The sequence below is a fragment of the Pristiophorus japonicus genome, chromosome 3 (assembly GCF_044704955.1).
Source record: "Pristiophorus japonicus isolate sPriJap1 chromosome 3, sPriJap1.hap1, whole genome shotgun sequence".
NCBI classification, from domain to species: Eukaryota; Metazoa; Chordata; class Chondrichthyes; family Pristiophoridae; genus Pristiophorus; species Pristiophorus japonicus.
In genome coordinates, this window is record NC_091979.1 from 172,633,339 (window position 1) to 172,659,838 (window position 26,500).

The 26,500-nt window shown below is 46.7% G+C and overlaps 1 protein-coding gene and 1 long non-coding RNA gene across 2 annotated transcripts in view; both read right to left on the reverse strand.

Moving 5' to 3' along the window:
- The window catches only part of vps8 (VPS8 subunit of CORVET complex), a 961,193-nt gene that overhangs the window by 794,711 nt on the left and 139,982 nt on the right, over positions 1–26,500 (reverse strand). Inside the window, exons 18-20 of the mRNA XM_070876055.1 lie at positions 24,040–24,086; positions 17,462–17,551; positions 3,834–3,880 (exon numbers count right to left, since the gene is read on the reverse strand). Coding sequence (XP_070732156.1) covers positions 3,834–3,880; positions 17,462–17,551; positions 24,040–24,086 — 184 coding nt within the window. The remainder of the gene's footprint in view (positions 1–3,833; positions 3,881–17,461; positions 17,552–24,039; positions 24,087–26,500) is intronic.
- LOC139259403 (uncharacterized) lies at positions 1,442–3,512 on the reverse strand. Its single transcript, XR_011592564.1, has 3 exons — positions 2,970–3,512; positions 2,410–2,569; positions 1,442–2,236 (listed from the first exon to the last, which is right to left on the reverse strand). It is a non-coding gene; the product is annotated as an uncharacterized lncRNA (long non-coding RNA).

The following is a 26,500-nucleotide window of genomic DNA, read 5'->3' on the forward strand; positions in this document are numbered from 1 at the left end:
TTGGCCATAACCAGAATAGGAGGTTATGAGGTGGACAAGGTCAAGATTATGGATAGATAGAGGTAGATTATTTTTAAGAAATTCTAATCCACATGTTAATTTTCTACTGAATCTCTCAAATAGCAGTCAAAGGATTTACACTACAAACTGAAAAATCTGTTTCTCAAAGCAGCAGAATATCATGCAGTTCAAGGTTGAAGAGGTTGGGCTAGATTTTCGGCTGTTTTGCGCCCCATGTAGTGCCTGGATGGGTCGCAAAAAAAAATTTTTTGGACGTGAATTGAGGCACAAAAGATTTTGCACCCGGGCGAAATTTGCACCAATGGTTTTGCAGCAGCACTTAGCGCCTGCACGCTGTTTTGACCACTTGGATGATGTAAATCGTCATGCATCGCAACTTCCCAATGACCAAGGAGACCCAAATATTACAGGGTTGTAAGTTTTGGACGATTTGCTGGCTTCCCCAAGGTTCAGGATGCCCTTGACTGTACACACATCGCCATGCAAGCACCTTTACAAAATCCAGAGGTTTAATGAAACGGAAAGGGATTCCACACCATGAAGGTACAGAGCATCTGCGACCATACTCAGCGCATCATGACAGCAGTCAATGCCCAATATCCAGGGAGCATCCATGATGCTTTCATCTTGCGTGAGAGAAATGTCTCACGCATGATCCAACGTCAACCACAAGGCCAGAGATGGATGCCGGGGGACAAAGGTTACGGCCTCGCCACCTGGCTTATGACCCCCCCCCCTGCCCCCCCGTCTCCGGAACCCATCGACAGAAAGCAGAGCATTGCTATAATGAGATCCATGCAGTCACATGCATTATTGTCGAACAGACAATTGGAGTGCTCAAGCATCGCTTCTGATGCCTGGACCACTCTGGAGGCTGCCTGCAATACTCCCCATAACAGGTCTCGAAGTTTATTGTGGTGTGCTGCATGCTACACAAGTTAGCCATCATGAGGGGACAGGATTTACCAATGGGGATTGCAGGACCGCCTCAGGGCGGGGGGGAGGAGGAAGACGAGCCTGGCAAGGAACCAATGCCACAACCACAGGGGAAGCATTGTGGAAAATCTCCGCTGCAAAAGCCTTACATCAGCAGCTCATAATTGAACACTTTGCTTGAAGAGTGAACGGCACATTTGACCGTTGCCTGGCCACTATCCCACCATATCGACTATTCCACCTCTTATTCTGCAAATGAGACACTACACAGGAATGGTTCAGGTGAACAAAATTATTTATTAAACTTTGTCAACTTTGTAAACTTTAATAAAATAACATAAATTAGCTGCATCCAGCAGTGTGATAATTCAACAACAACCTTATGAAGATAAATCAGAACATAATAAAACATAAAACATAGGATGCATCCAGCATTAACAACATAAATACAGCTACCCCTGCCCCACTATCTTTTACCACCAGCTTTCCCCCCCCCTTACCCGCAACTCCTAAACCAAGTGGTACCAAGATGGCGTACAGTAACGTTGTCAGAGCGCTGCTGTGTTGGGGGAAGAGACAATGGAGAAGCTGCCTGGGGACACACTGGAGCAGCTCGTGGCGTGGAAGGCCCGGCTTCTGACTGGCGAGCCTCTTCATCGCGTCAACAGTCACAGGTGGTTGGGATTTGGGTGTACCAGTGGGGAATGCAGAGAGTATGGCGGAAGGGTTTATGGACTGCATCACCTGCCCAAGCTGAAGCAGAGCTTGTGCTTGTGTTGAACAATATCCCGCAAGGCTTTGTGCCACACTCTCCGGGACTCCAGTGTCACTGCTGGAGGCCACCAGCCTTGTGTGGGCACCGACAATCTGCGACCCTACCTCCGTAATGGACGCCGTGAGAGTCTCGATGGTCGTGGGAATCCTACCCAAGACATCAACGAGCTGATGGGTGAGGTGGATGCTCTCTCTGGACAGTCCCACCATGTCCAGTTTCATGTCTGCTTGTCTGTCAGCAGACCGACTTTGCCAACTCACCCTCCGGAGAGATGGCATACGAGGTTCAACCTCAGAACTGCGTTGCTGCACGCCACTAGTCCCAGGAGCCTTGGAGTTGTCGAACCCCGAGAAAGTTACGTCATTGCCCTCAGACGAGGTGAGTGCCGGTGGTAAAGGAGCGGTGGATTGCATCTGCCCCGGATTCGGCTGATCTGCAAACTCATCCTCCTCCACACTGACGTGGAGTATTGTTTTGAGGGATGCTGCGGCTGTGGCTGGTCATCTGCAACAGAAGGCAACAGACAAGTGGTTAGCATCAGGGGAGGGGGCAGGGTGACATGAGGAAGGTCGCATAGCACAGGCTCATTTGAAGAACCGCCACGACTCCATTATATCTAGTCCACAGACACTGCACGACATTGCCCCAACCCAGCCCAGGGAGTGTGCAGGACTTACCCTCAGTTTCCAAGCAGGGGTCAGCACCTCCAGTAGCAGTTGCCTGACCTGAGACGCCGACGAGGCCTGCCACTCGCTCCTCGAGGTCGGTGAATGACGGGGTCTGAGGCGGACTGCTGCCTGTCCTCACCTGCTCGTAACAATTATAGGACTCCTTTGCCTGCAAAGATGAAAATGGGAATGGTTACAAGAGGGTCCAACTGCTCTTGTGGCACACACAGATAGCCACCAAAGCACTTATACCATACCATACTGTCTGAATGTAATACAGTCCTCTGTTTAATGGCCTTGGAAGTTGCACGTGGTTCATCAGGAGGACATCGAAGTGTGGAGACATCTTATGAGATCTCAGAAAGCAATTTTAATAATGTGTAAAGATCATTCAAAGCAAATAGGGTGCCAAACTAAGCCTACCTATGTGTCATGCATTTTAGGAGTGCTGAGGAACAGCATGAGAACACCCACATACTACTGACAAGCACCAAAAGCATGAGAACAAATAGTGTGTCAGATTTATAATTGAAGTAATGAAGGAATGCATGAATAAAAATTGTACTCACTAACAACCCTCAAAAGATCATTGAACTTTCTTCAGCACTGTTTGCCACTCCTGACCATTGTGTCTGAGGCAGAGACCTCCTGAGCGATTTCCCTCCATATGTGATTAAAAATGGCCGACAGGGGTCTTGATTTACCCCTCCAATGTAACTCCTGCCATCTTCTCTCCACAGCCCCCACTAGAGCTTTGTTAGCCTCCTGGCTAAAATCGCCTGGCACGCTGTCTCGACTCCTCGTCCTCCATGATCAAAAGCCAATTTTAAAATGGCTGATTCAGCCCCGGATGTACCGTGCATGCACGAGGCTGCGCCCTGCATTTGCGTTTGCGATCAGACAGAAGGCCAGAAGTTTGGGAAGAAAAAATAAATGTAAAATTTGCGCATGTGCAAAACAGCCGATTTTTTTTAGCGCCGGAACTTTCGGCTCCGGCACACAAATTGTATGGAGTTAGCGCTAATGCTCCTCGTGAACTTTCATTTGGCGAAAGTTGCGCACTCCGGCGCTAACATTAACCCGGTGCTAAATTTTTGAATCTGCCGCGAATTGCGCCCCGAAACAGGCGAAATCGCAAATGTCAAAAAATGTAGCCCGTTATGTTTTACAGGACCTATCTACTCACACAGAATCTAGCATATTAAATGCTTGGATCACCACCAATGACACTATCTTTATTTTAGGGGCCAAAAGAGATAGGTGGACAAACACTTCTTCAGAACCTTATTGAAACCCAAATTTGAAAAAATAAGCCAAATAGCACATGTTTGTAAATAAGAATCTTATTTTTTTTAAACCAATAGTTTTGTAATTGAATACAGACATAAACAAATATATGAAAAATTATGGAAGAAAGCCCATCTGAGACTCACATGCGTTCGAGAAGAAGACAATAATCAACCATGATGGGTACCATGTCCTGCAGAAGAAATCATGATAAAACAAAGAGTCAGCACTATTGAACCATTAGAATCTTGATCATGGACAACATCATGATATAGAAATCACGGTGATTTCTGTAACAGAGGTTTAAACATGCAATTCCGTCTCAAATAATTCACCCTAAGATAGAATTCCCCAGAATTTTTGTCAGCTTGGCTCAGTTGGCAACACTCTTGTCACTGGGTCAGAAGGTTGTGGATTAAAGTTGAACACCAGAACTCGAGCACAAAATCTAGGCTTTTCACTAAAGTAATAAGGGACCGCTGGATTAGTTAGAAGCACTGTCCTTTCCGAGGTTGCCTTTTTGTCATGTGGACATTATGGATTCCCGAACACTATTCAAAGAAGAATATGGGCTGGAAATTGCCCTTCGCCCCGATTGGGGGCGGTAACCTTCCGGGGCCGGGACTTCCTGGGCCTGTAACAGAAGTCCCGCCCCCGACGCAGAACTGGGCCGTATGCACCTCAAAGGAAGCGGAGCGAAGCTAGCGTTGGCATCGGCCCGCGCCAGCCTCGCGGCACACGGGGCAATTTCCCCCCACGGAGTGTTAAGGGATTGTCGCGGGGCGGTGAGGCTTCGATGCGCACAGCGATGACGTCATCAGCAGTTGCGTGCCAGCCAGGGGCACTAACCGCAAGGCATGGCGCTGCCGGAACTGTTCCACCCAAACCTCTGGGGCAATTTCCCGGGAAGTGGTAGCGCCCCCCCCCCCCCTCCCCCGGGCGAAAATGCCATTGCGTCCCCTGGATGGGCTAATGGGGCTTTAAAAAGTGGCAATTTCACTCCCTAGTTGTCCTGGCCAATAATCCTCAACCAATATCACCAACAAAACACATAAACTGGTTATTTATTTAATTGAGCTTTACAAGATTTTGCTGGTGCTGATTGAATAACTTGCCCACTTCACAACAGTCACTGCACTTCAAAAGTAATTCATTGCGTGAAACAAGTGTTAACTGGATGCATCCTCCAGCTAAAGATTGTTCTTTGTAATGTAGTTGCAGCTCAATTATTTGACATCTGTGAACTAAATGCCAATGTAACGATTAATTGCTAATATATTTAAATAGAAACATTTTTTTAAAAAACACAAGAAAAATCAACTTTTCCTTTGAGACAGCTGCAAACATGATTTGCCCTTAACAAATATATGCTTGTCCAAGTTGTTAATTTTCTCCCAGATTATGGTTTCTAAAAGCTTCCCTACCACTGATGTAATAAAATATATGCAATTCATGTTTCTATATGTATACAGATACACAGGAACATTGCAAAATATTACACCGCGAATATTCCTTTATAATCATGCAACACGAGACAGCTTAGGGGGAATTCAGACATTTCTTGTCCTCCATTAAATCATAGACGAATAGAAAGAAACTTGACTGCTTTCTGTGATTCTATGTGGTCAAACCTTTGGAGATTCCATTGTTTGGATACACCACAACCACAAATCTGCCAACTGTTATATATGCAGACTATAGATATACTCTGTGTAGTCACTGTATTGTTGCAAAAGATGGAGACTTGTTTACCTGATGTCCTGTCAGTAAGGTTTACATTGTGTGTATACATGCTGGCACTACTAGAGGGTGCAACTGGTGGAGACCAGGGTTTCCTGCCCTGGTGGCAGGGGCTGTATAACAGGGTAGCCACCATGTGACTGGCTCACTCTGGAGTTACGAATAAAGGACCAAGGTCACTACAGTTTGAGTACAACACATTGCCTCGTGGAGTCATTCATAAGTACATTATAGACATAACAACTGGCGACGAGTATGCGGACTTTCACGCGATTATGGCAACCTTTGGTATACTAAAAGATTTCGTAGAAGGTGATTGGGATGCCTTCACGGAAAGGCTCGAGCAATATTTCGTGGCAAACGATCTGGCAGGGGAGACGGACGCATTGGCTATACTGCTGACCAGTTATGGGCCCGAGCTCTACTGCCTCGTCAAGGACTTGCTGGCACCCACGAAGACCAGGGATAAGACACACGATGAGATGACTGAACTAATTCGCGACCAACTAAAACCAAGAGAGAGCATCCTCACGGCCAGGCACAGATTCTACACTCACCGCAGACCTGAGGGCCAGGAGATGGCAAAATATGCTGCTGACCTCAGGAGACTTGCGGCACCGTGTGATTTTGGCACGCATCTCAACGAAGCATTGCGAGACATCTTCATTATGGAAATTAGCCATGAGGGCCTCCTTTACAAGCTATTATCTGCCGATACCACAGTCCAACCTGCAGAAGGCCATCAGCATCAGTCCGGCGTTCGTGACCTCGACCTGCAGCACCAAGCAAATTATTCATCCTGTGGACTCAAATCCGGCAAGTACTGTACACAAAATGGTGCTTTTCACAGGCAAGATTGTAGAACGTGGCTCTGCCCAGGGCAGAGAGCACAGACCTCAGCGTTCCAGAACTGAGTCCGTCGAGGGGTGTTAATCGAGTAGCACCATGCTGGCGTTGCGGAGGAAATCATAGGGCTCACCAGTGTCTGTTTCCTGAGTACTTCTGCAAAGCCTGTAACATGAAGGGCCACCTCCAGCATATATGTAAAAGAAATACGACTCACTGTCTAGCAGAGGAGTCAGTAAATGGCTTTGAATCCAGCGGGGAGTATGATGATTTGGCCAGAGAGGCAGCTCAGTCCCAAGAAGAAGTGTATGGAGTGTATACCTGCACCACCGATTGTCCTCCAGTGAAGATGGAAGTCGAGATAAACGGCATTCCAATCTTGATGGAAGTAGAGACGGGAGCAAGGCAGTCAGTGATGAGCCAGGATACCTTTGAGCTATGGAACGAAAAACGACCCAAGCTGGTTCCAGTACAGAAAAAATTGCACACCTACACCAAGGAGCTGACCAATCCTTGGTAGTGCAGATGTAAGTGTAATCCATAATGGCGTGGTGCACAAGTTACCTCTGTGGATTATTGCAGGTGATGGTCCAACCCTCGGAAGAAGATGGATGGGGAAGATCCAGTGGAAATGGGAAGTCCTCTTCACTCCAGCAATTGAGTCAGAGTCAGAGTAAAACCTCACCCTCGCTTGGGCCAGGCACCAGAGAACAGACCAGCGCAGCACCTGAGACACAGACCATCCATCAAGACTGCGTGGTAATGATCCAACCAGAACGACCTAAAAGTACCTCCCCGGCTCCAGTGGCAGGACTCCTGGGGAGGAAGATCGAATTCACAGGCACTCTTCCAGTTTTTGTGGCTGAATTGCGGGAGAGAAGGATTAAGGCAGGCGACCGAGGACAGAGGCAAGATGGCTTCCCTGCTGCAGCGAGGTGCAGCGTGGCTGAAAAAAAATGGCCACAGCTATACCACGAGGTGCAATGCCGAGAGACCAACACGTGGTGTCTAACCAAGGATTTGATTGGGGTAAAGCCAGCAGGGTTCTCTTAAAGGAGACTTGCAACCAACTGAACTAAGAGAGACATCGTATGCATGGCAATCAATGTAACGAACCGATTAAGATTGTGAACAAAATGTTATTGCAAGATGTCGGTACTATTCCTATTGTAAAGAACAAAATGTTGTTGCGAGATGTCGGGAATGGACTGTCCCCAAAAGTAGCAAGCGAGCGAATTCGGGAGGGTAAAGGCGCTGATCCTGATCCCTGCCCCAGGTGTCCCCACAAGTTATAGGCCAGCGACCTCAGGAGGGTGAAGGCACTGATCTCGATACCCTGCCCCAGGTCTATCCCACGTTGCAGGCACCTGATGGCACTATTCGCCACGGACCTGGAAATAAAAACGTTGCCATTACGTGCAGTCGGCCGCTGTTGCCCACTACCCGGGTGGAGATGGAGCAGCCCCCAGACCCAGTCACTACCTCGGTCATGTCCAGGAACGAAAGGTCAGAACTAACGAGTTCCCCAAACGGGATCTGGAACAGCCAGGTTCCCAACACCGTTAGATAGCAGGCAGAAGATTCTGCAGCTCTCAAAGGAGGACAGGGAGGGGCACACATCTGTGGCTTTGCCCACCACTAGGCAACGGTAAAGGCCCTGAGTCCTGGCTAGGTGAGTGAACCAAGCCCATCCCACTAGCAGGGAGTGCAGCGCCGCCATCAGTCGACTAGGACCCCGTCCGGTTGCTCTGGAACTAGCATCCTCGCATACCTGTACTGCTACCTCAGTACTTACCATGACTGAACCATGAATGCAATCTACCCAATCCGGGCGCACGACTGTAAAACGTAACGAATGTGAGTCACTGAACCAAGGTGTCACGATACAGGTTTCTTTGTACTTGCACTGTGTCTGATCCTGTATGTTAATGTAATGGGTCAGCTGCATGATCTTGCTGGGGGGCGGGGGGGAAAGAGAATGGATGTATGTAGCCATGGACACACACATGGATCACACCCAGAACCCACTGGAACCTCTACTGCATCATCGAACCATCGAAACTGGTAACCACTACCTAACATTGTGGCAAAAAGGACTTGGGGGTTAACAGGGAAAGAGCGAAGCCAAAGCACACCCATGGTGCAAGGGCTATTGGCACAAAGCACTTGGGGGAAGAGTGATGTTATATATGCAGACTATAGATATACTCTCTGTGTAGTCACTGTATTGCTGCACAAGATGGAGAATTGTTTACCTGATGTACTATCAATCAGATTTACACTGTATATATACTATGCTGGCACCATTAGAGGGTGCCACTGGTGGAGACCGGAGTTTCCTGCCCTGGTGGCAGGGGCTGTATAAAAGGGTAGCCACCATGCGGCTGGCTCACTCTGGAGTTACGAATAAAGGTCACTACAGTTTGAGTACAACACATTGCCTCGTAGAACCATTCATAAGTACATTACAGACATAACACCAACCTTGGCACAAGAGGAGATTGCATGTGGCCTCTGAGTACACATCAATCATACAAGATGAAGATGGTACAACTGATCATGTCTTTAGTAACACAAATGTTTAAGAAAGCAAATGGCATGTTGGCCTTCATAGCAAGGGGATTTGAGTACAGGGGCAGGGAGGTGTTGCTACAGTTGTACAGGGCATTGGTGAGGCCACACCTGGAGTATTGTGTACAGTTTTGGTCTCCTAACCTGAGGAAGGACATTCTTGCTATTGAGGGAGTGCAGCGAAGGTTCACCAGACTGATTCCCGGGATGGCGGGACTGACCTATCAAGAAAGACTGGATCAACTGGGCTTGTATTCACTGGAGTTCAGAAGAATGAGAGGGGACCTCATAGAAACATATAAAATTCTGACGGGGTTAGACAGGTTAGATGCAGGAAGAATGTTCCCAATGTTGGGGAAGTCCAGAACCAGGGGTCACAGTCTAAGGATAAGGGGTAAGCCATTTAGGACCGAGATGCGGAGGAACTTCTTCACCCAGAGAGTGGTGAACCTGTGGAATTCTCTACCACAGAAAGTTGTTGAGGCCAATTCACTAAATATATTCAAAAAGGAGTTAGATGAGGTCCTTACTGCTAGGGGGATCAAGGGGTATGGCGAGAAAGCAGGAATGGGGTACTGAAGTTGAATGTTCAGCCATGAACTCATTGAATGGCGGTGCAGGCTAGAAGGGCCGAATGGCCTACTCCTGCACCTATTTTCTATGTTTCTATGTTTCTACATGGACTGACTGGACACTATCATCAAATTGCCGCAAAAATCTGGACTATTTTGAACTTTGCATCATTGCAACTGACAAAATATGCAACTATTACTCATGACCCACCAGAGGCAGCAGAGAAATGTTCCAGCAGCTGTCAATGCTCCCATCTTCATAACATTCAGCTACTATATCAATACAGCAGGCAAAAAGGATCACAGATTTCATCTTGAAAAGTCATTCTCCAAAACTGTCTATCTTAAAATCTGAATGACAGCTGCCTGAAGCAACTACAAGCTTTCAAGACATCATGCGAGCACTGCAGCCATCAGATGTGGTATCCTTCAATTTTTCGACACTTTCAGAATTTTAACGGTTTACAATTTGTGTCAGTCATGTTTAGTGCTTACCTTAGAGCACTAGAGATCACCTTAATCCGTCAATGTCACATACCCCAGCCTCAGAATTTTTCTATACATATTGATTTATTGCTGAGCTCCTCTTTTAGCCTATTTAATTACTTCCTTCTCCCTGCCTAGGTTAATGAGAAGAGTCTACTGTTAAAAGTTTTTGAGCATAGCAGAGCAATGATTCAGAGAATTTACAATTTACACCAATTGGCTGCACTCAAACTGTATTAAATTCAGACGCCCTCCTCTTAGATCAGGAGCTCTTTAGGTCATGGTGATATGTACAAAGTACAATGAAAGTGTAATGATATCAGCCTGTGTAACTATTTTACTTTAAGCTTTAAAGCTTTGCACCAATACTAAACTTAGAGTGTAAATCAAGTGTCAAGATTCAAACCTACTTCGAAATGAAGTGAAATAAGACTATTACTTCCATGGAATCTCACTCATCTTGGTTCTGGAGTCAGATCTGGCCAACTCCAGATTCAGACTGAATTAACCCTATGGCTGTAGCATCATGGTGAAACAGTTACAGTGTGAATACTGTATATCCATCACTAGCTTAAACTTGTTAGCAATATTGTTGATTACTATAATACAGAATGACTTTTAATTTTAAAAAACCTTGTCCTTTCAGCTTTTACATGGTCTTTCAATGGACCAACCTAGTTGAATGAGTCATAACAATTCTTATTTTAGACTATCAACAGTTGCATACATGAATAATCATTTGGTTAAGGCAAACTGCCAATTAATTGACATTTCCAACTGATTATTCACAGCCTCAAATGGTTCAGCTTAAGGCCATCCAAGAAAACCACAGTAACGAAGATGCAACACTACAATTGAGTAGCAGTAATTACCACTGTACTTTAACTTATGGGAGGAGGGCTCCAAGTCAAGGCTTAAAATCCTCATTCCATTCCAAGGTTAGTGTGCAAAAGTTGGGAGCGGCAGGGGGGGGGGGGTTACGGCAAGAGAGCAGGGAATGCAACCTGCATCTTAAAGGATAGACACACCAGCGTCAATGTTCTCGATCAGGCCAACATCCCCAGCATTGAAGCACTGGCCACACTCGACCAGCTCCATTGGGCGGGCCACATCGTCTGTATGCCCGACGCGAGACTCCCAAAGCAAGCGCTTTATTCTGAACCACTACATGGCAAGCGAGCCCCAGGTGGGCAGAGGAAACATTTCAAGGACACCCTCAAAGCCGCCTTGATAAAGTGCAACATCCCCACTGGCACCTGGGAATTCCTGGCCCAAGACTGCCCTAAATGGAGGAAGAACATCCGGGAGAGCGCTGAGCACCTCGAGTTTCATCGCTGAGAGCATGCAGAAACCAAGTGTAGACAGCGGAAGGAGTGTGCAGAAAACCAGACTCCCCACCCACCCTTTCCTTCAACCACTATCTGTCCCACCTGTGACAGAGACTGTAATTCCCGCATTGGACTGTACAGTCACCTGAGAACTCACTTTTAGAGTGGAAGCAAGTCTTCCTCGATTTCGATGATATTGAAAAGTACTTTCCACAATCTAGGTAAGATAAAATAAATTGCTTAAATAAATCTTCCACCCATTAGTTTATCTTCCCTTCCCTGTGGAGCTCTTACCATTGTGGGCCTCAGCTCTCAGCTGATGCCAGTGACAAGGCCCATCACTGATCAGTGAGTAGATACACAATGTATAATGTAGTTTGGCATGCTTTCCCATCTGAAATGCTGAATGGAAGAGATCTGAGCCACTTCAACACTTCAGTACATTACAAAATAGTTCACAAAGCCAGTTGGCTCATCCACAAGACAGATTTGAATGAAGACGGCCCTTCAGCCCAATTGATTTCATTCTTCCAGAATAACATTGATGTCTTCCCATTATACATATTACACTTTAACCTTCCATCTGACCTCAACACACCTGTTGTTTGGGTTTAAAATTCACCCCCGCAGTATCTTGTATTTGTCGTGAATTGAACTTCATTTCCCACTGATCTGCCCAGTTGCGAAGTCTGTCAAGCTGTCTTGTAAGATCCTGACTGCTACCTCAGACATCAAATTTCCTATAAGTCCATAATTTACTTCATATCAACCTGGCATAGGACTTATGGCAGCATCCAGCTTGCCTTACCCACTGCTTCTTTGCCTATGTGCAGTTACTAAACCACATCCATGTCTTATCCTTGTTGTCACTGATCTTAAAGATTGTAAAAAAGTCTCTGACATAGTACTTTTTTGAAATCAAGGTACACTATGTTAAAAGATTATTATGGTTCCAGAGTGCAGGTACCTCGTGCGTGGCCTGTTTATATACTGTGCTCCCGGTGGATAGGTGTGATGCAGGTTACAAGGAGTTAAATACATAACATCACTTCCCCCGTGAAGTCAACAATACACTTATTTACAAGGTGAGACGATCTGGGGCTTTGCGCTCCCTTGTCGATCGTCTTGGTACAAATGTTGGTGTGGTTGGGTTGGTCAGTTCTTCATTGGGCTGTTGAGCAGCCGGCCTTGCCGGGCTGCTGGGGATGATGAGTTCTGTTTCGTGGTCAACTGTGATGTCAGTTGCCACTTGTGTGTGTGTTGGAAGGTCAAAGTTGGTGGTGTCCTCTTCAAGTTGTACGTAGCTGTTGGTGAACCGCAATTTAATTTGATCCAAGTGTTTTCCGTGCATTTGTCCATTGGTCAGTTTGACCTGAAATACCCTACTCCCCTCTTTGGCTGTGACCGTGCCAGCGTGCTATTTGGGACCATGTCCATAATTGAACACAAACACAGGATTATTGATCTCAATATCGTGAGACAAATTTGCACGGTCATGGTACACACTTTGTTGATGCCGCTTGTCCTTCACGTGATCATGTAGATCAGGGTGGAGCAGAGAGAGCCTTGTTTTAAGCGCCCTTTTCATGAGCAGCTCAGCTGGGGGAATCCCAGTGAGTGAGTGGGGTCTGGTGTGGTAGCTGAGCAGTACTCGGGACAATCGGGTCTGCAGGGAGCCTTCCGACATGCGTTTCAAGCTTTGCTAGCTGGTCTGAACTGCCTGTTCTGCCTGGCCGTTGGATGCGGGCTTGAACGGCGCAGTTGTGGCATGTTGTGGGTCATGAATTCTTTGAATTCCGCACTGGTGAAGCACAGCCCATTGTCGCTGACAAGGACACCAGGCAGGCCGTGCGTGGCAAACATAGCTCGTAGACTTTCAATGGTGGCCGTGGAAGTGCTTACAGACATTATTGCACAATCAATCCACTGAGTAAGCATCCACGACAACCAAAAACATTTTGCCTAGGAATGGGCCCGCATAGTCTGCATGGATCCTCGACCACTGTTTGGATGGCCAGGACCACAAACTTAGCGGTACCTCTCTGGGTGCATTGCTCAACTGAGAGTAAGTGTTGAACTGGCACACACATGACTCTAAATCCGAGTCAATGCCAGGCCATCACATGTGGGATGTGGCTAAGGCTTTCATCATCATGATGCCTGGGTGGGTGCTGTGCAGTTCGCAAATGAATGTGTCTCTGCCTTTCTTGGGCAAGACTACGCGATTGCCCCACAGAAGACAGTCCACCTGCAGGGACAGCTTATCTTTGCATCTGTGGAATGGCTTAATCGCTTCCTGCATCTCCACTGGGACACTGGACCAGCTCCCATGGAGGACACAGCTTTTTACCAAGGATAGTAAAGGATCCTGGCTGGTCCAGGTCCTGATCTGGCGGGCCGTAAAGGGGGATTTCTCGTTCTCAAATGCCTCCATGACCATGAGCAATTCCGCTGGCTGTGCCATTTCCACCCCGGTGGTGGGCAATGGTAGCCGACTGAGAGCATCTGCGCAGTTCTCTGTGCCCGGTCTGTGGCAGATTACATAGTTGTATGCAAATGCGGGCAGAGGCATTGGTATTAATCCCTTTGCTCTCCGAGAATAGCGATATGAGCAGCTTGTGGTCAGTTTCAAGCTCGAACCTGAGGCCAAATAAGTACTGGTGCATTTTATTTTACCCCATAAACGCACTCCAGAGCCTCTTTTTCAACCATGCTGTAGGCCCTTTCGGCCTTGGACAAACTCTTAGATGCATACGCAACTGGTTGCAAAATTCCCGATTCATTAGCCTGTTGTAACACACACCTGACCACGTATGACGACGCATCGCAAGCTAACACCAATCATTTACATGGGTTATACAGGACAAGTAGTTTGTTAGAAAACAATACATTTCTGGCTTTCTTAAAGGCAGCCTCTTGTGAACTCCCCCATACCCAAGTCATCTCACTTGCGCAATAGCACATGTAGGGGTTCTAGGAGGGTGCTTAACCCAGGTAGGAAATTACCGAAGTCGTTAGAGTCCCAGGAACGACCGCAGCTCCGTCATGTTCTGTGGTTGCGGCGCGTTCTTGATGGCCTCGGTCTTGGCATCGGTGGGTCTGATGCGAGTCTTCTTCCTAAGAATTCAACGTCCTGTGCCAGGAAAACAGACTTCGAGCGTTTCAACCCGAGCAGCACGCAAACCAACCGACTAAGAACCTCCTCCAGATTCTTCAGGTGCTCCATGGTGTCCCGACCTATAACCAATACTTCGTCCTGGAAGACCACTGTGCAAGGAACCAACTTTAGCAGGCTCTCCATGTTCCACTGGAAGATCACTGCGGCCGACCGAATCCCAAACAGGCACTGGTTGTAGATAAACAGACCTTTGTGTGTGTTGATGCAAGTGAGGCCTTTCGAAGATTCCTCCAGCTCCTGCGTCATGTAGGCCAAGGTCAGGTCCAGCTTGGTGAACGTCTTCCCTCCAGCCAGGGTCACGAATAGGTCATCTGCCTTGGGTAGCGGGTACTGGTCCTGCAGCAAAAAACGGTTAATCGTTACTTTATAGTCCCCGCAAATTCTAACCGTCCCGTCCTCCTCGAGTACCGGAACAATCGGACTGGCCCAGTCGTTGAATTCCACCGGCGCGATTCCACCTTCACGTTATAGCCTGTCCAGCTCGATTTCCACTTTTTCACACATCATGTACGGTTCCGCCCGAGCCTTGTGATGGATGGGTTGCATACCGGGAACCAAATGGATCTGCACTTGCACCCCCGAGAAGCTTCCAATGCCTGGCTGAAATAGCGACGGGAATTTGCTTAGAACCTGGTTACATGCGATGTCGTCGACGGACGAGAGCGCTCGGATGTCGTCCTAGTTCCAGCGGATTTTCTCCAGCCAGCTTCTGCCACACAATGTGGGCCCATCCCCTGGCACAATCTATAGCGTGTACTGCTCCATCATAGGAGACTTTGACTTCAGCACTGCCAATTACAGGGATTAGTTCCTTTGTGGAAGTCCTCAGTTTGGTGTGAATGGGGCTGAGCTTGAGCCTGTGTGCCTTCTTTCCCCACAGCCTGTTGAAGGCCATTTTACTCATTATGAACTGACTTGCCCCAGTGTCCAGCTCCATAGACACTGGAATACTATTCAGTTCAACTTTCATTATTGGTGGGCATTTCGTCATGAACGTGTGTACCCCATACACCTCTGCCTCCTCTGCATGAGTTTCCAATTCCGTCTGATCCACTGTGGATCGAACTTCCTCTGCAACGTGGTGGTTTGCAGGGTTTGCAGCTCGCCTGCACATTCGTTGGAGGTGTCCCATTGTTCTGCAGCCATTGCACGCATAGTGCTTAAAGCAGCATTGATGGAGCCGATGATCACCCCCGCAGCGCCAACAGGGTGTTAACTGCCTCGCATTAACAGATGATGGCGAACTCTGGGTCAATTGAGGTCGGGCCACAGCAGCCGGCGTGTACGTTCTGCCCTGTACATTTCTGCTCAAAACCGAAGTTACTTTACGCACAGTACTTCTTTGTTCTGTGAAATCTACTTGGTGTTGTCTCTGGTGGACATAAATGCCTGGGCTATCGTTATGGCTTTACTCAGATTCAGAGTTTCTACAGTCAACAATTTGTGAAGGATTGTCTTATGTCCGATGCCCAGTACAAAAAAGTCTGAGCATTTGTTCTAGGAATCCCTCAAACTCAATGTCCTGCAAGGCGCCTTAGTTCAGCAACATAGCTCGCCCTCCGATCGTTGACACGTGTAGAACCGATATCTTGCCATCAAAACACTTTCCTTAGGATTTAGGTGCTTCTGGACCAGTGTACACAGTTCTTCGTAGGACTTCTCTGCTAGTTTAGCCGGGGCCAGGAGATTCTTCATGAGGCCATAGGCTGTTGCCCCAGACAGTTAGGAGGATTGCCCTTCGTTTGGTTGCATTCTCGTCCCCTACCAGCTCGTTGGCCACTAAAGTATTGGTCGAGTCTCTCCACGAAGGCCTCCCAATCGTCCACCTCTGAGAACTTCTCCAGGATGCTGACTATTCTTTGCATTTTTGCGCGGTTGTTCGTTACCTCGTCGCCAATTGTTATACTCATAATAAATGGTCAGACCGAGTACTGTATGTAATGAGCAAGTGTGACCTTAGCTCCTTTATTATGGTTCCAGAATGCAGGTACCTCATGGGTGGCCTGCTTATATACTGTGCTCCCAAGGGATGCTGGGATCCCTTGGGACTCCAACAGGTAGGCCCTCTGGTGGACAGGTTGATGCAGGTTACAAGGGGTTAAATACATAACAAAAACATTCATGGAGATATGGTTCTAAGAGCTCAGGTGTTGCCTTACCCCCCCCACCCACCCTCACCTCACCCGCGACTTACTACCCTACTTTCTTGGAGGCCTATTGACACCTATTAAGGTATGGCTCATTGGGTATAAGTCATACCTCCGGTACCTTTTCCAAAAAGTTATTCTTCATGTCGGAGTCAAGGTATGAGCATCAGCAGACTACTCACAGTTCATGAGGGCCATCACAGCCAAGCCGGACTGTTGGCACACAAATTACCCAAGCATGTACTTTCAAAGAGAAGGCACCAGACAGAGCTCAGTACCAGGAAACCTGGCTAATTTTGCCATCCCTTTCTGGACATTGAGTCTAATTGTAGCATTCCTATTGTCAGCTGAGATCAGGTAAATTAGAACAGACTGGGAAATAAGCCTTGGCCCTTCTGATGTGTATGGCTGAGTTATATGCTGGCTTTATCAACTAAACCATCATTGAGAGTCCACAATGCGTATAGCCACGAATGACATGCCGAGCAGTAAATAAGACAGCAAAATATTAATAGCAAAGACACATCTTTGAAGAAAATTCATAATCAGCCTGTGAAACTGAAAACCGATAAGCAGATACCATCTGAATAACAGGGATAAGTGTTGATTACTACTACACAAGGGAAAAATACAACAGCTGTATGGCTACCATACTCAACTGCTGCATAAGGCGATCAATGCAATCAACCCTGATAACAAGTGCTATAGCACACTCACTGTTTCATCAGACATACAAGTTACAGAATTATGGCACTTCACATAACACTGCGCACACGAAGATGTAAACCAAGCACAGGCTCTGAACACATACCAACTGTTGCCATTCATCCAGTGCACAATAATTGCAGAACCTTTTTTTTCCCGACTTGCAACCCTTTCGAAAAAAAACAGGAAATATGCACTTGCCTCAAAATGCTGCTCCATAACCTGAATTTTGCCTTGTTCAGGACACTTCTTCAGAGCTCGGTCAGCATACTGAAGCAGAATTTCTGCCATCTAAAGAAAGATTTTAACATAAATCAGCATTATTCCAATCTCCTACCCACAAACATCTGCTGCAACTCCCTGTGGCCTGATAAAAACACCCAATTGGAGCAAGAAAGGACAAAAGAGTGAGAAATGTTAGTTCCCCACATGAATAGGGAGGCGATTCTATGTTTTGTTCAGAACATGTGGAGTCAAGTAGCAGAATGGATAGCAAGCTGGTTACAAAATAGAAACCAGATAGTAGGGGTGAAAGATAGTTACTCAGACTGGCAAAAGGTGGATCGGTACTGGGACCACTATTGTTCACCATTTACATAAACAATTTGGACTCTGGAATCGGAAGTACAATTTCAAAATTTGCAAACGACACCAATTGGGCGGTGTCGTTCATACAGGAGGGCTGAGACAAAATACAGGAAGACATTAGAAATCTTGCATAATGGCCGTGTAATTGGCAAATTAACTTCAATGTAGATAATTGAGAGGTGGTACATTTTGATAGGAAGAATAAGGAACCACTTACTCCTTGGAAAACAAGTGCCTAAATGGGGTAGAGGAGCAAAAAGGATCTGGAGGTACAGATATACAAATCACTAAAAGTACTGACACAAGTTAATAAGGCCATATAAAAGCAAACAAAACACTGTGGTTCATTTCTAAAGGGATAGAATTGAAAAGCAAAGTAGGTATGTCAAACTTGTATAGAACCTTGGTTAGACCACATTTGGAGTACTGTGGACAGTTATTGTCCCCATATTATAAAAAGGATAGAGGCACTGGAGAAGGTGCAAAAAGATTGACCAGAATGATACCAGAACTAAGAGGCTATACCTATCAGGAAAGGTTGAACAGGCTGGGGCCCTCTTTTCTATAGAAAAGCGAAGGCTGAGGGGTGACTTGAATGAGGTCTTTAAGATTATGTAAGAGTTTGATGGGGTCGACGTAAAAAAGATGTTTCAATTTTTGAGCGAGACCAAACGAGGGGACATAAATGTAAGATAGTCACTAATAAATCCAATAGGGAATTCAGGAGAGACTTCTTTACCCAAAGAATGGTGAGAATGTGTAACTTGCTACCACAAAGAGTAGCTGAGGCAACTAGCATAGATGCTTTTAAGGAAAAGCTGGATAAACACAGGGGAGAAAAAAAATAGAAGGAAATGTTGATGGGGTTAGATGAAGATAGGCGGGAAGAGGCTCATGTGGAGCATAAACACCAGTATGAACTTGTTGGACTGAATGGCTTGTTTCTGACCTGCAAATGCAATGCAATGTAATACTAAAAGTGAAATATTTATCCTTTGATTTTTGCTTGTGTTTTAAAATATTTTCCAAATATGATCACATTTATATAGTTCCAGATCAGAGATTCAAGTGTGTTGAGGGAAGGAAACAGCTGACCATAATCACTCCAAGGAGAAAGGAATAGAAGGATACAGTGACAGGGAGAGAGCAAGAGAAAAAGAGAAAGAGAGACAGAGAGGGCAAAAAACGTTAGTGGGAGTTGTGTACAGACCTCCAAACAGTAATAGGGATGTTGGGGAGGGCATCAAACAGGAAATTAGGAGTGCATGCAATAAAGGTGCAGCAGTTATAATGGGTGACTTTAATATGCACATAGATTGGGCTAGCGAAACTGGAAGCAATACGGTGGAGGAGGATTTCCTGGAGTGCATAAGGGATGGTTTTCTAGACCAATATGTCGAGGAACCAACTAGGGGGGAGGCCATCTTAGACTGGGTGTTGTGTAATGAGAGAGGATTAATTAACAATCTCATTGTGTGAGGCCCCTTGGGGAAGAGTGACCATAATATGGTGGAATTCTGCATTAGGATGGAGAATGAAACAGTTAATTCAGAGACCATGGTCCAGAACTTAAAGAAGGCTAACTTTGAAGGTATGAGGCGTGAATTGGCTAAGATAGATTGGCGAATGATACTTAAGGGGTTGACTGTGGATGGGGAATGGCAGACATTTAGAGACCGCATGGATGAATTACAACAATTGTACATTCCTGTCTGGCGTAAAAATAAAAAAGGGAAGGTGGCTCAACCGTGGCTATCAAGGGAAATCAGGGATAGTATTAAAGCCAAGGAAGTGGCATACAAATTGGCCAGAAATAGCAGCGAACCTGGGGACTGGGAGAAATGTAGAACTCAGCAGAGGAGGACAAAGGGTTTGATTAGGGCAGGGAAAATGGAGTACGAGAAGAAGCTTGCAGGGAACATTAAGGCGGATTGCAAAAGTTTCTATAGGTATGTAAAGAGAAAAAGGTTAGTAAAGACAAACGTAGGTCCCCTGCAGTCAGAATCAGGGGAAGTCATAACGGGGAACAAAGAAATGGCAGACCAATTGAACAAGTACTTTGGTTCAGTATTCACTAAGGACGACACAAACAACCTTCCGGATATAAAAGGGGTCAGAGGGTCTAGTAAGGAGGAGGAACTGAGGGAAATCTTTATTAGTCAGGAAATTGTGTTGGGGAAATTGATAGGATTGAAGGCCGATAAATCCCCAGGGCCTGATGGACTGCATCCCAGAGTACTTAAGGAGGTGGCCTTGGAAATAGCGGATGCATTAACAGTCATTTTCCAACATTCCATTGACTCTGGATCAGTTCCTATCGAGTGGAGGGTAGCCAATGTAACCCCACTTTTTAAAAAAGGAGGGAGAGAGAAAACAGGGAATTATAGACCGGTCAGCCTGACCTCAGTAGTGGGTAAAATGATGGAATCAATTATTAAGGATGTCATAGCAGCAGCGCATTTGGAAAATGGTGACATGATAGGTCCAAGTCAGCATGGATTTGTGAAAGGGAGATCATGCTTGACAAATCTTCTGGAATTTTTTGAGGATGTTTCCAGTAAAGTGGACAAAGGAGAACCAGTTGATGTGGTATATTTGGACTTTCAGAAGGCTTTCGACAAGGTCCCACACAGGAGATTAATGTGCAAAGTTAAAGCACATGGGATTGGGGGTAGTGTGCTGACGTGGATTGAGAACTGGTTGTCAGACAGGAAGCAAAGAGTAGGAGTAAATGGGTACTTTTCAGAATGGCAGGCAGTGACTAGTGGGGTACCGCAAGGTTCTGTGCTGGGGCCCCAGCTGTTTACATTGTACATTAATGATTTAGACGAGGGGATTAAATGTAGTATCTCCAAATTTGCGGATGACACTAAGTTGGGTGGCAGTGTGAGCTGCGAGGAGGATGCTATGAGGCTGCAGAATGACTTGGATAGGTTAGGTGAGTGGGCAAATGCATGGCAGATGAAGTATAATGTGGATAAATGTGAGGATAAATGTGAGGATAAAACAGAGAGACAGACTATTATCTGAATGGTGACAGATTAGGAAGGGGGAAGGTGCAGCGAGACCTGGGTGTCATGGTACATCAGTCATTGAAGGTTGGCATGCAGGTACAGCAGGCGGTTAAGAAAGCAAATGGCATGTTGGCCTTCATAGCGAGGGGATTTGAGTACAGAGGCAGGGAGGTGTTGCTACAGTTGTATAGGGCCTTGGTGAGGCCACACCTGGAGTATTGCGTACAGTTTTGGTCTCCTAACTTGAGGAAGGACGTTCTTGCTATTGAGGGAGTGCAGCGAAGATTCACCAGACTGATTCCCGGGATGGTGGGACTGACCTATCAAGAAAGACTGGATCAACTGGGCTTGTATTCACTGGAGTTCAGAAGAGTGAGAGGGGACCTCATAGAAACGTTTAAAATTCTGACGGGTTTGGACAGGTTGGATGCAGGAAGTATGTTCCCAATGTTGGGGAGGTCCAGAACCAGGGGTCACAGTCTAAGGATAAGGGGTAAGCCATTTAGGACCGAGATGAGGAGAAACTTCTTCACCCAGAGAGTGGTGAACCTGTGGAATTCTCTACCACAGAAAGTAGTTGAGGCCAATTCACTAAATATATTCAAAAGGGAGTTAGATGAAGTCCTTACTACTCGGGGGATCAAGGGTTATGGCGAGAAAGCAGGAAGGGGGTACTGAAGTTTCATGTTCAGCCATGAACTCATTGAATGGCGGTGCAGGCTAGAAGGGCTGAATGGCCTGCTCCTGCACCTATTTTCTATGTTTCTATGTTTTCTATGACAGAAAGAGAGACAGAAGAGAAAGAAAACGAGAGAGAGAATGAAAGAGAGCAAGCGAGACAGACAGACTGACTTGCATTTCTATAGCGCCTTTCACAACCTCAGGACTTCCCAAAGCGCTTTACAGCCAAGTAAGTACTTTTGAAGTGTAGTCGCTGTTGTAATGTAAGAAATGTAGCAATAGGTGAGATGAAGTAAGGTGGGAGGAGGCTTGTTTGGAGCCTAAACACCAGCATAGACCAGTTGGAGTGAATGGCCTATTTCTGTGCTGTAAATTCTGTATAATTCCATGTAATAACTCGTAAAACAAACAAAAGACATCAGTGCTGTGCTAGAAAGGACTCTCCCTGGAGAGTGTGAGAATATAAATGGAATGATTTAGAAAGGGGGAAAGAAAACCCCTTTGCAGAATTTGAAAAATAACTCCATTGAATTTTAAAAAGTGAAATAAAGTTTGACCTTTGACAGCGCTCAACTCAACTTTTGCAAGTATTTTGTTTCATCAGACACCTATTTCCTTAAATTCTTCACTCTCTTCCTTCCCCGTCCAAATAAAATGTGATTTCTTTCTCTGCTGGAGGCAATGAAGCCAGAACAGAGTTCCATCGTGCAGCCTGGCATTCCCTCTTGGGTGCCGGGCCGCTGGCCCAGACGAAACCCTCCCTGTGGGTGGCTTCATGGGCGCCAGGAAACCGGCTGCAGAGTTCACAGTGGCCCTCCACTTTAAAAGGGGAGGAATGTCGTGATGCAACCCGCTAGCTCTGCCCGACACATTTTTTCCAAAGACCTCAATTCAGCGACATTTAGCGTCCCATCTTGCTGGGTACTAAATATTCAATTAATTCAAATTGTATGCCCCAAACAGGTCGCTCTTGGTCTCCTTATCTTAGGAAGGATATGCCTGCCTTAGAGGGTGTGCAACGAAGATTCACCAGACTGATTCCTGGGATGGAGGATTGTGTTATGAGGCGAAATTGAATAGACTGTGCCCAAACTCCCTAGAGTTAAGAAGAATGAGACGTGATCGAATTGAAACATCAGATTCTTAAATGGGATTGACAGGGTAGATACTGGGAGGATGTTTCCCCTGGCTGGAGGAGTCTAGAACTACGGGTCACAGTCTGAGAATAAGGGGTCGGCCATTTAGGACTCAGAGGATTGTGAATCTTTGGAATTCTCTACCCCAGAGGGCAGTGAATGCTCATTTGTTGAATATAGTCAAGACAGAGATCGATAGTTTTTGGACAGTAAGGGAACCAAGGAATATGGAGTTAGTGCGCGATGGTGAAATTGAGATAGATGATCACCCATGATCTTCTTGAATGGCGGAGCTGGCTCAAAGAGCCGAATGGCCTACTCCTGCTCCTATTTCTTATCTTCTTGTGTTATAACAATTCTTCATCAGAGAATGACACCATCAAAAGTTGGTGCTCATTTACCATCAGTTAAAGAGCAGGGGCTAGAAATTGCCCCGCGCCCCGATTGGGGGCAGTAACTTTCCGGGGCCGGTACTTCCTGCGCCCCTCCACTTCCATTAAAGGGGAGGACCGCTATGCATTCTGCAGGCCCTTTGGTGGCTGCCACTGGGCCACGATCGACCGGGCTAGCAGCTCGGTTTCCCAAAACGCACTGCCGGGCTGCACGATGGCAGCCAGGTCGACGCGAAGGCTGCCATTGTCGGTCTGGCCCAAGAGTCGGCCGACAAATAAATATGGCAGCCTGGGGCGCTAAAGTCCTCCCCTTTAACGAGCGCCCTGGCAGCGGATGTCCGCCAGCTTCACGAACCACGAAGCTGCCGTTGACATCTTCCTGCGCCAGCCTCGCGGCACTGCGGGGGCAATTTCCCCCAAGGGGTGCAAAGGGGTCGGCAAACATAGCGATGATGTCATCACCAATTGAGCGCCAGTCCAGGGTGCTAGTCACGAGACGCGGCAGGAGCAGCGCCCCACAAACCTCCATGGCAATTTCCCTGGAGGCGGTAGCACCCCCCTCCCCCAGGAAAAAACGCCATTGCGCCCAGTTATAAAAAGCAACAATTTCGCCCCCCAAGTGATGCACTGAATCACGCAAGAGAGTGTCACGGGCTTTCGCCTACAACTTATATGTCTGTGGGGAGGTAACAGCAATCTAATCTATAAACCCTTTCCAATGGAGAGCGGTTTAACAGTGATGCAATGCAACCGTTTCATCACTCCTCAACTGCTGAGCAAGGCTAAGATTAAAAAACAGAAATCTGCGATACAAATTCATGAGTCCTTTAACTGAACAGTTGATATCAAGAGCTCACTGTGTGCTAAACTGAGATGTTGAGCATTCATTCTACTATTCAACACTATACTCATTAATTTCAGAGGGAGAAACAAAACATGACGAATCTCATTAATAAGCAATACTTCACCCGATCAGCCACGACACCCTTCCGCTTGCTCTGATCTCCGAACAAACCTGACAAAGAGAAAAGGCTAATTAGAACATACAGGCTTCAAACAGCTTGCATCTGCTTGGAAGTCAATGGGGAAATGTAGAATATAGGGGCCCAAGTTTCCACACGATAAAAAACGGGCGCCCCTCCGAGCTGGGCGCACGTTGTTCGCGCCTAAAACGGCGCCGGAAAAAAAACGAGCGATTCTGGAGCGCTTTGCAGCTCCTTGTCTGCTTGGCGCGGCGCCCAGGGGGGCGGAGCCTACACTCGCGCCAATTTTGTAAGTGGGAGGGGGCGGGTACTATTTAAATTAGTTTTTTTCCTGCCGGCAACGCTGCATGTGCATGTTGGAGCGTTCGCGCATGCTCAGTGTGAAGGAAACATTGGCACTCGGCCATTTTTGTAGTTCTTTGTAGCTGTTTAGTTTTTGAAAATGTTTTAATAAAAGTACATTGCCATCAGCACATCAGCACTGAGGCTTCTTGTAGCAGTGAGAAGGCTGCAGGAAGCCTCAGAAAGTTGAGGCAGCCGTTTCCCGACGACCTCCCCCTTTTGCCGTCGGGAAATGGCTCCTCAATTTCTGAGGCTTCCAGCAGCCTTCTCTCTTTCCCGCCAGCCGTCTGGAACGGCTCCCTTCCCTCCCCCCCCCCCCCGCCCGCGTTCGGTCGGCTCCCTCCCTCCCGCCCGCGTTCGGTCGGCTCCCTCTCTCCCGCCCGCGTTCGGTCGGCTCCCTCCCTCCCGCCCGCGTTCGGTCGGCTCCCTCCCTCCCTCCCGCCCGCATTCGGTCGGCTCCCTCCCCCGCATTCAGTCGGCTCCCTCCCTCCCGCGTTCGGTCGGCTCCCTTCCCTCCACCCCTCCACCTCCACCTCCACCTCCACCCCCCGCGTTCGGTCGGCTCCCCTCCCTCCCGCCCGCGTTCCGTCGGCTCCCTCCCTCCCCCACGTTCGGTAACGGCTGCCTCGTTTTGTGAGGCTTGCTGCACCATTCTTCCTGGCTGAAGCACTTTCACACAGTTAGGAAGATGGTTTATTTAATCTTTTCTTATAAATGTTTATTCAGGTTGGATTTATTTGTATCATATTTGTATAAGTATAAATAAGGATTTATTGTAGAATTTAATGACTTCCCTTCCCCCCTACCTCGTTCTAGACACCTGATTTGTAACCTGCGCCTGATTTTTTAATGTGTAGAACAGATTTTTTCAGTTCTACAAAAAACTTCACTTGCTCCATTCTACTTTAGTTTGGAGTACATTTTCACTGTGAAAACTTTGAAATCAGGCGTCAGTGGCCGGACACATCCCCTTTTGAAGAAAAAATTCTGTTCCAAAGTAGAACTGTTCTACCTGACTAGAACTGCAGAAAAAAAAATGTGGAGAATTGCGAATTCTAAGATAGTCCATTCTCCACCAGTTGCTCCTAAAAATCAGGAGCAAATCATGTGGAAACTTGGGCCCTAGAAGTTGTGAATGAGAAACCAGGCAGTACTGTTAGAATATTGTCCTTTTACCTCCAGGATCCCAGTGTCCCATGAAATGAGTTTGCAGTAGTCTAAATTTAGTTGCTCGTGGCCATCAGTCCCCAAGACAATAGTGCCATAATAATTCTGCACTAAATATTCAGTCTTACTGGTGTGTGTATACAGATAATCGCATAAAAAAGCATTATTCAGAGTGGGATTTAGAAACACTGGATGCAGCTTTAGTCTGCATCTGTGATATGTTGGACTTGACTTTAAGTGCTTGGCACAGACAGTGCAAAAGAATATGGGTGTTTCATTTTCCAGTTCTAACATCTTTCTAGTTGATAAAATTCTAATTTCTTTCAATTCTATATTCCATGATTTCCTACGGGGTAATTATTTGATTGCACATTCTATGTTAATAGGCCTCATTACAGACAAATTAACTTAACAGATATAGACAGTGATTTAAACTTCTGCCGTAGGGTATACCAGCTGCATTTCATCTATCTCTGACGTACATGGGAACCATCTTGAGAAGCTCTAGTCAGAATTTTTACCTTGGAGCCGAGTCGGGTACATGTGGGCAGCTTAGTGGGTCGGGAACACGCTGGTCTGCTCAGCACGTTCTTCAAAGCGACTTTAAGTTAATGGCCTCACTTAAAGCAGTCTTGCACGTTTCCCAGCCCAATTAAATGGAGCAGGTCTAATGATGCCATCAATCACTCATTTCTAGTGTCAGTATTTAAAGCAGCCTTGCACTCAACTCATTTGAAGGTTGCTAGAGGATTGTAGAAGCTGAAATAAAAAGGGCTGAGTACCATTCTAAACCAGCAATGCTACATAGTCAAAGGCAGACGATTGCACCACGGTTTTCTGACACATCCCTGCATACTCTGATGGAGGCAGTCAGAACACATAGGGGGGGTCCTGTTCCCTGCTGATAGATGAAAGAGACCGCCAAAATGTAAGGCTT